The sequence below is a fragment of the Lolium perenne genome, chromosome 2 (genome assembly GCF_019359855.2).
Source record: "Lolium perenne isolate Kyuss_39 chromosome 2, Kyuss_2.0, whole genome shotgun sequence".
In the NCBI taxonomy this organism is placed as follows: Eukaryota; Viridiplantae; Streptophyta; class Magnoliopsida; order Poales; family Poaceae; genus Lolium; species Lolium perenne.
The window spans coordinates 16,751,905-16,766,917 of NC_067245.2; the positions used below are offsets into that span (position 1 = coordinate 16,751,905).

The 15,013-nt window shown below is 48.0% G+C and overlaps 3 protein-coding genes and 1 non-coding gene across 5 annotated transcripts; 3 read left to right on the forward strand and 1 right to left on the reverse strand.

Annotated features, from left to right (window-relative positions):
- Window positions 1-843: 843 nt before the first annotated feature.
- On the forward strand, window positions 844-6,030 carry LOC127331315 (uncharacterized). Of its 2 annotated transcripts, none has more exons than XM_051357431.2 (5): window positions 844-1,076; window positions 2,254-2,309; window positions 2,671-4,680; window positions 4,876-5,062; window positions 5,144-6,030. In XM_051357431.2, the coding sequence occupies exons 1-5, from the start codon at window positions 968-970 to the stop codon at window positions 5,788-5,790; spliced, it is 3,009 nt and encodes a 1,002-aa protein (XP_051213391.1). In that variant the 5' UTR covers window positions 844-967; the 3' UTR covers window positions 5,791-6,030. The 2 variants fall into 2 exon arrangements, with proteins under 2 accessions (XP_051213391.1, XP_051213392.1); XM_051357432.1 differs by having other exon boundaries at window positions 945-1,081.
- A 165-nt stretch (window positions 6,031-6,195) lies between these two features.
- Window positions 6,196-6,269, forward strand: TRNAR-UCG (transfer RNA arginine (anticodon UCG)). Its single transcript has one exon. It is a non-coding gene; the product is annotated as a tRNA-Arg (tRNA).
- Window positions 6,270-9,122: 2,853 nt separating this feature from the next.
- LOC127331317 (uncharacterized) lies at window positions 9,123-10,850 on the reverse strand. The gene is made up of 3 exons (XM_051357434.2): window positions 10,424-10,850; window positions 10,083-10,309; window positions 9,123-9,987 (listed from the first exon to the last, which is right to left on the reverse strand). Exons 1-3 carry the CDS (start codon window positions 10,848-10,850, stop codon window positions 9,262-9,264), a joined length of 1,380 nt encoding a protein of 459 aa, XP_051213394.2. The 3' UTR covers window positions 9,123-9,261.
- Window positions 10,851-10,944: 94 nt separating this feature from the next.
- LOC139835403 (uncharacterized) lies at window positions 10,945-11,734 on the forward strand. Its single transcript, XM_071825252.1, has 2 exons — window positions 10,945-11,019; window positions 11,162-11,734. Exons 1-2 carry the CDS (start codon window positions 10,945-10,947, stop codon window positions 11,732-11,734), a joined length of 648 nt encoding a protein of 215 aa, XP_071681353.1.
- The last annotated feature ends 3,279 nt before the right edge of the window (window positions 11,735-15,013 follow it).

Genomic DNA, 15,013 nt, shown 5'->3' on the forward strand with positions numbered 1-15,013 from the left:
CGAGGGGGCCGCTCCGCGCCTCTGGAGCTCTTGCTCCAGATCTTCGATCTGGAGTTCACCAGCGTCAGGCATGGCTTGCCGGCGCTATCTTCGGCGTTCTGAGCCACTCCAAGCCGGCTACTTCGTCGGCTATTTATCCTCTGCATGAGGATTTCCCTCGACCCTGCTCCAGGAAGCAACGCCATCGACGCCCCAAGTGGCAAAGTCCCCGGCGACGACGATGGTGCCTGAGGTTGGAGGTCTCTGACCGGCGGCGACGACGATGGTGCCTGAGGTTGGAGGTCTCTGACCGGCGGCGGCGACTGAGGACTCGATCGCGTTTCTGCAACTTCTTTTAGGGTCCTGGTTGTAATATTCAAGGCCTACTTTTCATCATCTTTTTCTTAGAGGGCCTGCTTGTAAAATGTACCGACCGCTTTGACTAAATGAAACTTCCTAACCTTCGGGGTCTCTCCTGTTCAAAAAAAAAAAAATCGCCTCCGCACGATCGTATCCCATTGCATTTAGTGCAAACTTTTCTTGTAGAGTCAGCTTGAGACACACACTATCGTACAATGAGTTCTTTTGTGAGGGAACTATCGTAGTACAACGAGCTATTTTGCCACCGATTCATACGAGGCGACGAGACTGCATGCGCTCTCACACCCCTGGAAAGAGATTATTTAGCCATATATACCCAGAGTTTTTTTGTGTGCTTATTTAGCTATATACGCAGAGTTAGAGGAAAATTTAATTTAATCACAAGTCACCCAGAGGCCAGAGGTCGGACGAGGACCAACTGCCGATCAAAGACATAGTACAGGGGCTTAAGCGATAAATGCACAGTCACTAGCTTCTCTACCGGCCACAGATTCAGGGGAGAGAGAAACCCAACGGAGCAGAGCACAGTTTCTTGCCCGTGCTCGCTCTCAGCAGCCGAGTTCCCTGTCTTGTCCGAAAGATCCCTGGCCCGGTGGCCCCTGCCAAGATGGGGGGAGCTCGCCGTGGCGGAGACACGGACGGCCTCCACTCCCGCTGCCGCCACCACCACCACCGCCCTAGCCACAATGCTCTCCCCAATCTCGCTGATGGTGCCGGTACGGTACACTTCCTTCCCAACCCTCCCCGTCTCTCTTGCACTTTTCATCCCAGTTTCTCTTGAAATCTCAGGGCTCCTTCCGTTCTTGGATTTGCTCATGGATGCTACAATCCCGAGTTGGTTCCCTGTACTTTTTACTGCTTAGATTTCTCGAGATTTCGCTTTTTCCGCATTTGGGGTGCCAGCTTGGGATTCTTGTGACTGGCTCCCATCAACATTACCTACTGACAAAAATAGCTTTGCTTTTCCCCTTTCTGTTTTGTTCCTGCTCCCTCCTCTTTGTTTCTGAAAACAATGGTGGTTTCTCGTGAGGAGAGTTCTAGTCAGGGTCGTCTTCTTGCATCAGGGAGGAGACAAGACAAAAAAGGATTTGTGCTCCTGCCTGCCTTCTGACCTGCACACAAAATTCATTTATTTTTGAGTTAAAATTGGTCTATTCAAATCAATTTCTCCGCTTATACCCAGCAAATGTATGGTGATATGCTTCGGATTCTTGGCTGGCACTTAAATTATTCCCACCAGATCACGCAAAACAAGCCTTATTTCATGGAACATGGCGCCATTCTCAAGGTCAAAAACCCCTATATTATGTTAGAGCCCACATGTTCACGAAGCACCATGAAGCTTCGTTGACAATAGGGATGCGTATTCTACTCAGTAAATAGTAAATTAACTTATTAAACAAACTCGAGTTATTTTTTTTAATCTCCTAACACTTAAATTTTACTATGTACCAGCTGGGCCAAGTAATGTAGTAGTACAATGTTGGAACTTGGAAGTAGTAAATTTGTAGTACAAAAAGTTTTGTCTGGTGATTGTGTCGGATCCAAGTTAACAGTACTACTACTCTCATGCTAATGTACTATCCGTTGGATGGTTGGTCGTACATAGCTTGGCTTGTATATATCTTCCATCCTGATCCTTGTGGATCCACTCGTCGCTATCAATACGGTGTACCCATCAGCTCTAAAATTTACTGGAAAGTACAGTGCTCGCAGCAGTCCGCAACAAATATAATCCATTCTTACCATGTCTCTCCCTTTTCATAATAATACCTCTATTGCAGATGTGTCAAGTGCCTCCCCCTGCTTAATCTGTGCCTTTTTTTTTTTACTTTTGCCAGTCTGAACTTTTCATGTGCAGTTTATTCATCTGTATCTTTATCTTTGATTCAGGAGTTGGATCCTTGAGAAAACAAGGAGGCGAACCTGGGATGCATTCCAATTCCTTGGTGAGTGGTGTAGTATTATCCTTAAACCTTCTAGCCTACAAAAGTCATATATCAATATCAATTAACTTAAATGTGGTAACCTTTTGCACAGCCTAAAATATAAGCGGAATTATTTCTTACTTTGTTTTGTAGCAAGTAGTAATAAGTTTAAGCATGTCAAAAATAAAAGAAATTCCATTTTTTATTTGCTCAGAAACAATTTCTTGTAATGCGCAGATTTTGATCAAATGCTTCACAGTCATTTCTCTGTTGTCTTTTGCTACTATAGCTATATCTTCATTTGTGCCCTCGTAGTTCAGTTGCTATATCATTTCAAGAAAGAGCTAACAATTTCAGATGTACTGTTTTGTTGTTTTCTCAGTTTGGTGGGAACAGGCTTTGTACACCTAAAAGGGCTGGTCGCACCCCGATGAAAATGTTAATAGATGATGAAGTCTCTAGATATGCCACTCCTAGGCATACAGTGCCTGGTATTGTAGGAAGGCTTATGGGCCTTGATGTAATGCCTTCATCTGGGGTGCATAGCCAAGATACATGCAATGGGAACCATTTACAGGGCATGTCACCTGGGAGCTGCAGCCATAAATCAGGGAATTGTAGTGACAAATATGCTCTGTCGGGAGATGTTCCACACCGGACATGCACTGACGAGGTTCCAGAATTCAAAGATGTGTTCGAAGTAATGGAGACCACAAGAATGAAGAACCTAAACCGTAATACTTGTTCTGGACATGACAGGGTTAACAATGCTGACCTTAATTTTGTAAGGCAGAAATTTATAGATGCAAAACGGCTTTCCACCGATGGGTCTTTTCAGAAATCGGAAGACTTCAATGATGCGCTAGAGGCGTTGGTATCAAATAAAGATGTTCTCATGGAAATTCTTCAAGGATCCAACAATGTTGCTGCGAGTGATCTGTCCGGTCTCAGTTGTTCTCCATTGTCTGGTGTAAACCGCATCACACTATTAAAACCATCCAGAAGGAATAAGTTCATTGACACAGATGTTGTCTATCCACCAGAAAATGACACTGAAAGGTGTTTCCGCACACCAAAAGAAGCAAAGCATTCTCCAAGGAAGCTCCATATTAAGCCCCATACTCCCAAAGAAGAAACTGGTTCTTTCAGACAAAAGTTGTCTAGGTCAAGCTACAGGGATTGCATTGATAAGCGCATTTCTCCTACCCGGATTGTTGTTTTGAGACCATACCTTGATAAAACTCAGAACGTGGAAGGAGCATTTCCACTAACTGATGACATATTTTGCTCTAGTGACAGAAGGACTGAAGCATGCCTAGATGATGGCATTCAAAGGCAATATGCAGAAGAATCCATGCCTCAGGCCTCCACAGGATATTCTGATGCAAAACGCCATAGGGAAAAGGGGCCAAGAGAAATTGCTCGAGAGGTTTCATTGCACATGAGGACAGCTGGCAGGGGAGGTGCAAGTGGGAAGCAGAAACTCAACCCAGATATTGGGACGTCTAAGCAGGATGAGCAGGTTTCTTTACTGGCATCTATGGCTAAGCTAAAGAGTTCAGCGGCATTGGAAAGATCTCCTGTTCTATGTGATTCTTTGGATGCTCCTTCCGTAGCAACTTCACCAACACATTCAAGTAAGAGATCAATTAGGAAGGAAGCAAAGAGACGCTTATCTGACAGATGGAAGGTGGCCCACCAACATCAACATCCATCTCGAGAAGCAAATACATTCAGCACACTTGGGGACATGCTTGCTCTATCTGATAAAGAGGTGTCAGAGCTTACTGCAGCAACTCGCCAGCAATGTCCAGAGGGAAAGTTACATAGGGATGTGATACCAGGATCATGTGGTTATCCTCTTGGTATAAGTAGCAATGATGGTTGGAAAGACGAGAACATATGTAACATATCAAGGTTGGAGTCTATTTCCACTTCATCCATCAACCGAAGGAGTCAGAACTTGAGCAGCACAAAAGCAAGTTTCACGCATGGTGAATCTTCTATGGTCGAGAACATCATCAGATCGGGACCTTATGATTCTGAAGTTCTGCATCAGGACAGACAAAGGAGATCATTGATCAGAAGTTCAACATATCACTGTGATGAAAGTGACGTGCCATGTCTGGACAAAGTGGAATGTGAGATACATGTGAATTTTGAAGAACCAACTTACACTGGTGGAGTGCCAGAGCTATCTGAAACTGGAGGAAGACTTGTACATGCTGGAAATTCTTACCATAGTTTAGGTTCTGAACGCTATATAAATTACAGTCCCGCAGTTCCAAGCTGGCAAGGTGAGGCTCAGTCTTCTGGACACAACAAGATTATTAACCAACACCAGGCATCCACACTAGACGATAATCTTAGTCTTGCAGATTCTGCATCTCAGGTATGCTAATTTGATGCTAGTCTCTGATAAGCATGGCTAAAGCATTCATTGCATATAGTATATGGACATGTGATTTCCCACCCCTCAGTCCGGTGTACTGAAGTTCGTGATTTGTCTAAGACTTACTAATCTATAATACTATACTATATCCTTTCGAACAATGATCTATAAACTGACTCTTTCTGCCGCACCCAGACTGAGGGGAATGAGCACGATCGATGTGAAGATAATCAAGCTCCATCCGATCATCTGACAGAATTAGTATCCGTTGTAAGTTCCAATGAAGACGATCACCCAAGTCCAGTGTCTGTCCTCGAATCTTCCTTGGACGCGGAAGACTGTTGTTCAGGAGGTTTCGAGAAAATAAGTGCAGATCTTCAAGGCAAGTGGACAATTTGTAAATCGCCAATTAATTTCCTACCACTCTTCAGATTACTGACTTGATTAATTTTGGCTGCTACAGGGCTCAGGATGCAACTTCGACTGCTCAAGATGGAGGCAGCAGGCGATGCAGACGAAACCGAGCTTGCTTTATTTAGCGACGATGAAACTGCTGCAAGTTGTGAATTAGCAAATGAAACTGCACCGACATCAAGCACTTTCTGGGATGAAGATGAAAGGGATTTTTCTTATGTGGTCGACATGCTCACCTGTGTAGGTATTCAGAGTGCTGAGCAGGATCTTTTAATCGAGACACGCTGCTTATTGAGATCTCCCGCGTGCAGTGATGTGTATGATAATCTCGAAAAGAAGTACAGCAAGCTCATTCTGTGGCCACAGTCTGAGAGGAGGCTCCTTTTCGATCTGACAAGTGATGTCCTTGTGGATATCATCACTTGTTTGACACAATGTGGCAGTCAGGGGTTGATGATGAGGTGTCACTTGAGCATGAAGTGGGGCAAGGAGGAGTTCGTCCAGGAGGTGTGGGAAAGGGTGTGCCGACAACGGCGAGAAACAGAATGCTTCCAGGAGGAAAAATTGATGGGTGTAGGGTGGCTGGACTGTGAGGATGTCACTGAGCAGATTGCGGCGGACTTTGGGGGTATGGTATGCGAGGATCTACTGGAAGAAGCTATAGCTGACCTGAATCTGTTGAAGCTTTTTGGTTAGGAAGGCTGTTTATTTCGCACACCGGAAATGTCAACAATTTGCGAGTTGTGTACAAGTAATGCTAGTGTTTTGCGTCTAGTTCTTATAAGAAAGAAAGTTCTGCAGCTTACTCGTGCCTGCCCAGGCAGTGGCTGCTGTAAGCCTGCAACTCTCAGTGTAATAGTCCATTTCCTTCCATAGTGATGATAAACAATGGTAAAAAATGTAATTATTATATATGCAGTAGCCTCTTTCTTCTGATTGATGTGCATTTTTTAGTATGAATTAGTAATATATATACTGGTGGGATGTTGATGTTGTAATAAGAAGTTTGTTTTGTTCGTTATGCTGCATATCTGTTTGGTCTGATTGGTTTTCCCACTTCAGTGGGTATTCTAGTGCACAAGGCATTTGAGTGCATGTAGTGACCGCATAGCGCAGTGGATTAGCGCGTCTGACTTCGGATCAGAAGGTCGTGGGTTCGACTCCCACTGTGGTCGCACGTTTTTCCATTTTAATATATTATTGCATTATCCAGTGATCTATCTATTCTCCTTCGTTCATATTCTTCTGTCGCTTTTTTTTTTCCCATCTACTCCTTCAGAGCAGGCCACTCCCTTACTTTGTCCATACAAGCTAGGTCAGCTCGATACGCCAGTCAAAGCATTCCGACAGTGAACTGTCATCATTCCCGCATGTACAGTTTCTCCCACTGTGGTCGCACGTTTTTCCATTTTAATATATTATTGCATTATCCAGTGATCTATCTATTCTCCTTCGTTCATATTCTTCTGTCGCTTTTTTTTTCCCCATCTACTCCTTCAGAGCAGGCCACTCCCTTACTTTGTCCATACAAGCTAGGTCAGCTCGATACGCCAGTCAAAGCATTCCGACAGTGAACTGTCATCATTCCCGCATGTACAGTTTCCGCTAGTTAGTCAATCACAAATTGAAACTTTTCATTTTAATATATTATTGCATTATCCAGTGATCTACTATTCTCCTTCGTTCATATTCTTCTGTCGCTTTTTTTTCCCCATCTACTCCTTCAGAGCAGGCCACTCCCTTACTTTGTCCATACAAGCTAGGTCAGCTCGATACGTCAGTCAAAGCATTTCGACAGTGAACTGTCATCATTCCCGCATGTACAGTTTCCGCTAGTTAGTCAATCACAAATTGAAACTTTTCATCTTTCCTGCCCAACAGCCCCGTGAATCAGGCCCATGAAATCCTAAGGCAAAGGGGCGAGAAATCCCGGTGAAGCACTTAAGGAAAGCAATCATGTTGCAATCAATTTGTGTTTAAAATTTCAAATTCCTCGCTCCAATTGCTACATGGAAGGAAATTGACGTAGCCAAATATTTCCATCTTTTCATCGCTAATCTCTTGTTCTATAGGAGAGCAGAACTACACCAGATTTTCCTACCGGTTATTTCGTGATTCTCTTTCAATGCTCCACGCTGAACAGGTGGGATTCAATTGATTTTGTTCGGTTGCAAAGTCGACATAGACCAACAAACGCGACGGAGATCTTCACCTCCACCATACGACCCCGGGTTGGATCCTCATGCCCTCGCCTTCGTAGCATGTCGCGTAGAAGTGTAGAACCAAGGTTTTAAATAGCACACTATTTCATTTAGCGAGGACATTCTCTAAACGCTATGCACATTATAGCGCGCTATAGCGCGCTATTTATAAAATAGCGTTTTGCAAAAAGACATGCAAATGTTAAGGATTTCGGCAACGAAAATCTTGTCTAGCAGACAAATTGCATAACCAGATTGTTCAAAATAGATTCCCAGGAACCAAATTGAAGACAACATTTTTTCACACATACTAACATTATGATTTAGAGCCAAGGAGGCAACAACAAAGGTGAAAGCAGTCACTCAGAATTTTTTGAAGAAGAATGCATAGCTTCATCTACAAATCGCGGGATAGCTTGTACACTACCAATCTAGTCATCTACACATCAATAGTTCAATACATCTACGCATCTACAAATTAGGATGAGGAGGAGGTTCTAGCCAGCTCTAACCTGGTGGGTGATTTTCCTGCGGCGTCTCCGACATCGGAGCCGCAGGAAGTAGGCGACGGAACCCTGTGGGAGGAAGCAACGGACGCGACATCACGCTGGAAGAGGCAGCCGCCGTCGTCGCTTCCGTGCGGAACTGCTAAACTGAGATTTAGGCTAGGTTTTGCCATACGTATACGGGTTTTAGGTATTTAGCTTTGTTGGGAAAATTGGACTTTTGGACGGATGGGTTGGTATGCAGTTTTGGACCTTTGTTTTTTTGCAGCCAAACGTTTTAGCGCCGCTACGTGTTATGTGTTTAAGCGCGATTTAGCACGATTTAGCGTGTTATTTCGTGTTTAGCACCGTAGCGACCATTTTCTGTCAAATATAACGTGGAGGGTCCAAATTCACTATTGCGCGCTAAAACCGGTGAAATTGCGCGCTATTTAAAACCTTGTGTAGAACACGTAGGAGGCCTCAAGCGCGGCGACGTCTCCAACCGCTGGGAGCGGCAATGTGGCAGCCGCTGGCTTGCATGGACGTCAGTGGATCCCCATGAACGTCTGTGTTAGGTGCTCGTTTAACTAGTAACACAAAAACATCCATTTGGAGTACTTTTGGTGACAAATAATTCATATTATGTTGGTCAAATTATTAGTTATAGTTTTACCTTCAATACGTGGTGGCCTTATAATATATAAGGACAGAGGAAGTAATACTTTTAGGAGTCAGCTAACTCAGTCAACGCACCATAAGACCATTGTTATTCATCCCGATATATGTACAGCTACTGGAGCTGGTGGGTCAATGGACTGAGAGTAATCCAAGAAGAATCCGGTGACCGACATGCTGCAAAGGGTATATAAGGAAGTACTAATTTTAGGGGTCAGGTAACTGTCGACGCACGATAAGACCATTGTTATTCATCTCGATATATGTATAGCCACTAGAACTGGTGGGTCAATGCACTGCGAGTATAATCCAAGAAGAACCCGGTGACCGACATGCTGCAATCAAGGGTTTAAGCAAAGGAAAAACATTTTAAGGAGGCAAAATATTTTAGGGAGTCAGCTAACTCAGTCAAAGCACCATATACCACTGTAATTCATCTCGATATATGTACAGCTACTGGAGCTGGTCATCAGATCAAAGGACTGAGAGTAATCCAAGAAGAATCCGGTAACCGACATGCTGCAATCAAGGGTTTAAGCAACAAAAGGAAGAGCATTTTAAGAAGGCAAAATATAGTGAGTGAGATCCACAAAAATTCACAGCTTCCCAGAGCATGGCATACAAATTATAGCAGAATCGAAGATAGACAGTACTTCCCTACACACAAAGTCGACACACAAATAGTTGCTAGATCAAATATAGCAGGCCGATACACAAATAGTTTGTGGGACATCTTAAATAACTGGACAGACACATAAATACTTAACACCACTTATACATAGCTAATGGATACACAAATATTATCAGATAAGATAATATTTGCTCTTTAGCATGACCGACCAAGCAATGATAATCTCCACCTTGGAGTTGCCAAGGACACATTCAACTCGACTTGTGTTGCTAAGCTTGGGCCTCAACTTGACATGAGCGTGATCAGCAACATCACCGGACGGCGAGTAGGCTTCTATGACAACTTTCAGGCTTTCTTCATACTGTTCAGAGTAGTCATACTGTTCAGAGGAGTCATACTGTTCAGAGGAGTCATCGCACTGATATATTGGTACAGAGACAACACACCTTCCAAGATCAAGGAGACCAGTGTCATACATAGGCAATTTTCCACCCGCGCAATCACGAGAATCAATCAACACAAACTGGCTGGAAGGGGGGTCAACAATCTCAACATTGCCTTTGCTATCCATGACCGTAGCCTCGTGAGCAAGTGCGCTGCAATACACTCGGCCACCATATTTGAAAGTGCATGGGCCGCCTTCAACAACACAGACACTCAAGAAAGTGGCCTGAACTGAATCACCTAGTTGCTCCAGGCTTAACTCAGCTTTGCAAAGGCAGTTGCTAAAGTCAATAGTATCGAAACCATTGTAAGAGCAGGAGTAATTGGCACCTTGCTTCAGCAACAGTATGTCCCGAGACTCTGTTCTGCCCTTAAGCTTTAGCTCTATCTCAAATTTGACAGGGTCAACAGCAGAGACTGCCCGAAACGGGCCAAACAAGCCCAACGAGGGTTCCTGCAAGCACCACCAACCATCAACGTTACAACAGGGACAAAACATCTTACATTATGCAGGAGAGGTAATAGCAAAGGAAGGGAGGGAATACATACATCTCGGGTTACCAACTGGGCGCTTCTTCTCCTCCGCTCAAAGAGGATGTTGCGGTGGTCATCCACCTGGTCTCGCACTGCTACAAGACCATACACGTAGAGCGGCCAGCTCAACTCGCAACTCACAATCTTGAAGGAGAAGATCTGCAGGGTGGCCTCAGTGCTAACAATACCGAACGGGATCTGTCTGGGTGTGTGGTGGGCAAAGTACATGGAGCTCAATGTGGCTGCACAACCAAATCAAGGCAAACAAGCGTGTAAGAAGAGATTAACATCCTAACATGAAATGGTACAGGGAAGGGAATCTGCATGTATATGGAGCAAATTAAACAAACACTTACTCCTCTGCTCAAATCTAACCCTGTACGAAAGTTCAATAGTTCGACTGTATTCGGCATACTCCTCCTCCTCCTGGTTCATCTTCTCCTTGTCCTCCATGGTGAGCTCAGTATCCTCCTCCATGGAGTACCGGTACTTGGGGGGATTGGGGGTGATCAGCTGCAGTTTCTTCTCAGCAATCTTCTTCAACTGATCCGCATCCTCACTGTGACCCCTGGCACACACCGCCACCTCATCGTCCCCCTCAGACTCGTCTTCGCCCACAGGAAGACATCCAGATTCAAATGACGGCTTGTTAGAAAGCCCCACTTTCCTGGCAAGAGGAATCAAACTCACAACACCGGTGGAAGAAGCCACAGGCGGCAGCACCTCTTCCCTGCGGACGCCAGGCGGCAGCACCTCTTCACTACGGCGGACGCCATCAGCCATCGCCCTTCTTTCTTTGGTGGTTGAGATTGCTATACTCGCAACTCGCAAGCACTCGTCGGGAGTATTAGGGTTTGTGAGGAACGGCTGGGTTGGGATGCTTGCGCTTATATTCAGTCTCACGCGCAGCCCAGCACAGCACGGCCCGGCCCGTTCTGTCCGCCGCTTCACCGTAGAAGCTCGACGCCATCGCACCTCCTGCTTCCGCTCCGGCCGCCGCTTCCCCCTACGAGCTCGACGTTGTGGCGCCTCCTGCTGGTCCTCGGGCTGCTAGTTCCTCTGTGAAAAACGTGAAACATCTCAACCCTTTGAAGCGGCTCGCAGCCAAGTTGGCGGCTACTGCCAAGGCGCTCACTAGCTGGAGTGACCGCTTCATTGGCAACAACAAGAGACAGATCCTGCTCGCCAACGAGCTTATTCTCAGGTTGGACGTGGCTATGGAGTCCAGACAGCTCTCGGTGGAAGAGAGGGCCTTTCGTCGTCTCCTCAAACGTAAGCTGCTTGGGTTGGCCTCTCTGGAGCGCACGATAGCGCGTCAGCGGTCGAGGATCACGTGGCTTGCAGAGGGGGATGCATGCACGAAGTTCTTCCACCTACACGCCAATCATAGGCGGAGGAAGAACTTCATTGCGCAGCTCAGCGTGGACGGGACCCTCGTGGCGGAAAAGGACAAGAAGGCCGAGGCCGTGGACTCTTTCTATGGCGATTTGCTGGGCGCGGCGCCGGAGCGAGACTTCTCCTTGGACCTTGACTTTCTCAGGGTGCAGACTCATGACCTCTCGGAGCTCGACAGGCCTTTCACCGAGGAGGAGATTTGGGATGTGGTGCGCTCTCAGGAGCTGGACACGACGCCAGGGCCCAATGGTTTTTCGGGTAGGTTCTGTTAGATGTATATATCTGTCTATTGTAGTTTCCCCATATGTTAGGGGGCTTTCTGCATATGTGCACCTGTACATGTACTATATATTGTGGCCTTTGGCCCCCTGATAATATAACAAGCATATTTCTCCTAACATGGTATCAGAGCAAAATTGATCCTCTAATTCCGGCAGACGTTACTTGTTCCGTCGCCCGTTCCGTCGCCCGTCTCCGTTCGTTCTCTGCCTGCTCCGATCGATCGCCGCCCGTCCCGCGTGTGGCGCCTCGCCTGGATCCGCCCCCGATCGATCTTCTCCCGCCCGTCTGCTGCTTCTCTCTGCTTCGTGAGATCGATCCGTGTTGCCCCCGCGCCGCGTAAGGCTCTGCTCGCTCTGCTTGCCCGGCCGCCCGGCGCCCGATTCTCCCGGCGCCCGCCCGATCCGTGCTGCCCCCGCGCCGCGTAAGGCTCTGCTCGCTCTGCTTGCCCGGCCGCCCGGCGCCCGATTCTCCCGGCGCTCGCCCGATTCACGCCAGATTCTCCCGGCGCCCGCCCGATTTCTCTGCTTGCCCGGCCGCCCTACCCCCGATTCCCCCTGCTTCCTCGGCCGATTCCCACAAGCCGGATCGATTCGGCTCTCCAGCGCCGCTCGGCCTAGTATCTCTGACCGTCCTGCCGTTTCTGCTTCGATCTGACTTCCACGAGCCGGGCTGTTTCTGCTTCGATCGCCCTGCTGCAATCTCCCTGGAACATTAGATCGATCTGATTCCGTCTGAAGCAAAAGCAAAAAAAAAAAAAAAAAAAAAAAAAGGCAAAAAAAAAGGCAAAAAAAAACGGAGCTATGTCTTCCGCTGATCCCGCCCCTTCTTTGGGCCCACCTTCGGTACTTGGTATTTGTCCGCTGCCTCCGTGCATGACTGCTAGCTATTCTTCGTCGCCGTTTGCGGCCTCTTCACGCGGCTCTGCCCGCGCTTCACCGACTCCGTCTACGTCGGCTCGCCGCTCTTCACCGACATTTGCGGCCTCTTCACGCGACTCTGCCCGCGCTTCGCCGACTTCCTCTATGTCGGCCTGTCGCTCTACATCGACTTTCGCGGCCTCTTCACGCGGCTCTGCTCGTGCTTCGCCGACTTCGTCTATGTCGGCCTGCCGCTCTACATCGACTTTCGTGGCCCCTTCACGTGGTTATGCCCGCGCTTTGCCGACTCTTTCTTCATTGGCGTGTTGCTCTCCGTCGCCCCCTTTGGTGGCCTCTGTGCGTGTCGGTGATAGCTCCTCGTCGGCACCTGATTGTACGTCGACCTCTCCAGTCGCGCCCCTCTCTGCGCATGAGATAGCGCAGCTTCACCGCCTGCTTGATGCTTGGGATTCCAGTTTACGTCAGCAGCCTCGTGGTTCGAGTCTCCGCTCTCGTCCTCATTGCACCTACTGTGGCAAGGTTGGCCACACTTCCTCCACCTGCTGGACGCGGGATCCCAGTTTACGTCCGCAGTTCCAGGATCGTCAGCAGGCTGGCTCTTCAGGATCTTCTGCAGTGGCACTCTCTGATCAGGACATTCTCAGGGGTCTTCGTGGTCTGCTCGCTACTCCTGCACTCTTCCTCGCCGGCGCTGCTAGTTCTCGTGGATCGGCTCTTACGGCACCGCGCGACCACCACTTTCTACACAGTCAGGTACGTCCCCGTGGTATTTGGATTCTGGAGCTTCCTTTCATATGACCTCCGAGTCTTCTATTCTGTCTGCTCTTCGGTCTCTTATTTCTCCTGTCCGTGTTGTCACGGCTGATGGTACCTCTATTCCTGTTTCTAGTTCAGGCACCCTTTCTACTCCCTCTTTCTCTGTCCCTGATATTTCTCATGTTCCTCGCCTTCAGATGAACCTTTTCTCTGCTAGCCAGCTCACCGATTTTGGTTGTCGCGTCATTCTTGACGCTGAGTCTTGTGCGGTTCAGGATCGTCGCACACATGCCCTGGTTGGAGCTGGCCCTCGTAGCCGTCAGTCTCCGGGGCTTTGGGAGTTAGACTGGCTTCGTGTTCCTTCCGCTGCCACTTCATCTCGCGGTTCTCCTCCGGTTGTTGCCTCTGTCACCGGCTCTTTTCAGCAGTGGCATCATCGTCTTGGTCACCTTTGTGACTCTCGCCTGTCGTCTTTGGTTCATCGTGGCCTTCTGGGTTCTGTCTCTGGAGATGGGTCGTTACACTGTCAGGGTTGTAGGTTAGGCAAACAGATTCAGCTTCCCTATCCTACTAGTGTGTCTGTCTCTCAGCGACCGTTCGATTTAGTCCATTCAGATGTTTGGGGTCCGGCTCCCTTCGCTTCGAAAGGGGGCCATCGATACTATATCTTATTCATTGATGATTTTTCACGGTACACCTGGGTGTTTTTCATGCACTCTCGTAGTGAGGTGCTCTCTATTTATCAACGTTTTGCGGCCATGGTCCGCACTCAGTATTCTTCACCCATCCGCGTGTTCCGTGCTGATTCTGCTGGTGAGTATATCTCTCAGCACCTTCGTGGTGTCCTTGCTGAGGAGGGCACCCTCGCTCAGTTTTCTTGTCCCGGCGCGCATGCTCAAAATGGCGTCGCCGAGCGTAAGCATCGTCATCTTCTTGAGACCACTCGTGCTATGATGATTGCCTCTTCTCTTCCGCCACATTTCTGGGCTGAGGCTGTCGCTACGTCGGCCCACCTCATTAACATTCAGCCTTCCGCTGCTCTACAGGGTGGCATTCCTCTCGAGCGTCTCTCTGGTGTTTCTCCAGACTACTCGACTCTCCGTTCATTTGGTTGCGTCTGCTATGTCCTTCTGCCTCCTCGCGGACGCACCAAACTGACCGCTCAGTCTGTTGAGTGTGTTTTTCTCGGATACAGTGATGAGCATAAGGGCTATCGCTGTTGGGACCCCGTTGGTCGTCGGATGCGCATCTCTCGTGACGTCACATTTGATGAGACGCGTCCCTTCTATCCGCGCCCCACCTCGGGTACTTACCCGGTGGATGATATCTCTTTTCTTCTTTTTCCGGATGCACCCCTTGCTGTCCCTCCTCCCCTCCCTCCTACTTCTGATGCGCCCCCTTCGGCGCCATCCTCTCGTTCGTCTAGTCCACCTAGTACTCATCGTTCTCCAGCTTCGGCTCCTTCCGATGCTGTCCCTTCTTCCTCTTCTTCTGATGACTTGTCTTCTGCTGATGAGCTTCCCCCTTCCCGGCCTGTTCGTCAGCGTCGCGCTCCAGTTCGTTACTCTCCTAGTCAGTATGGTCTCTCTGTCGTTTCCGAGCCGACTTCTTATCGGGATGCCGAGCGTCATCCTG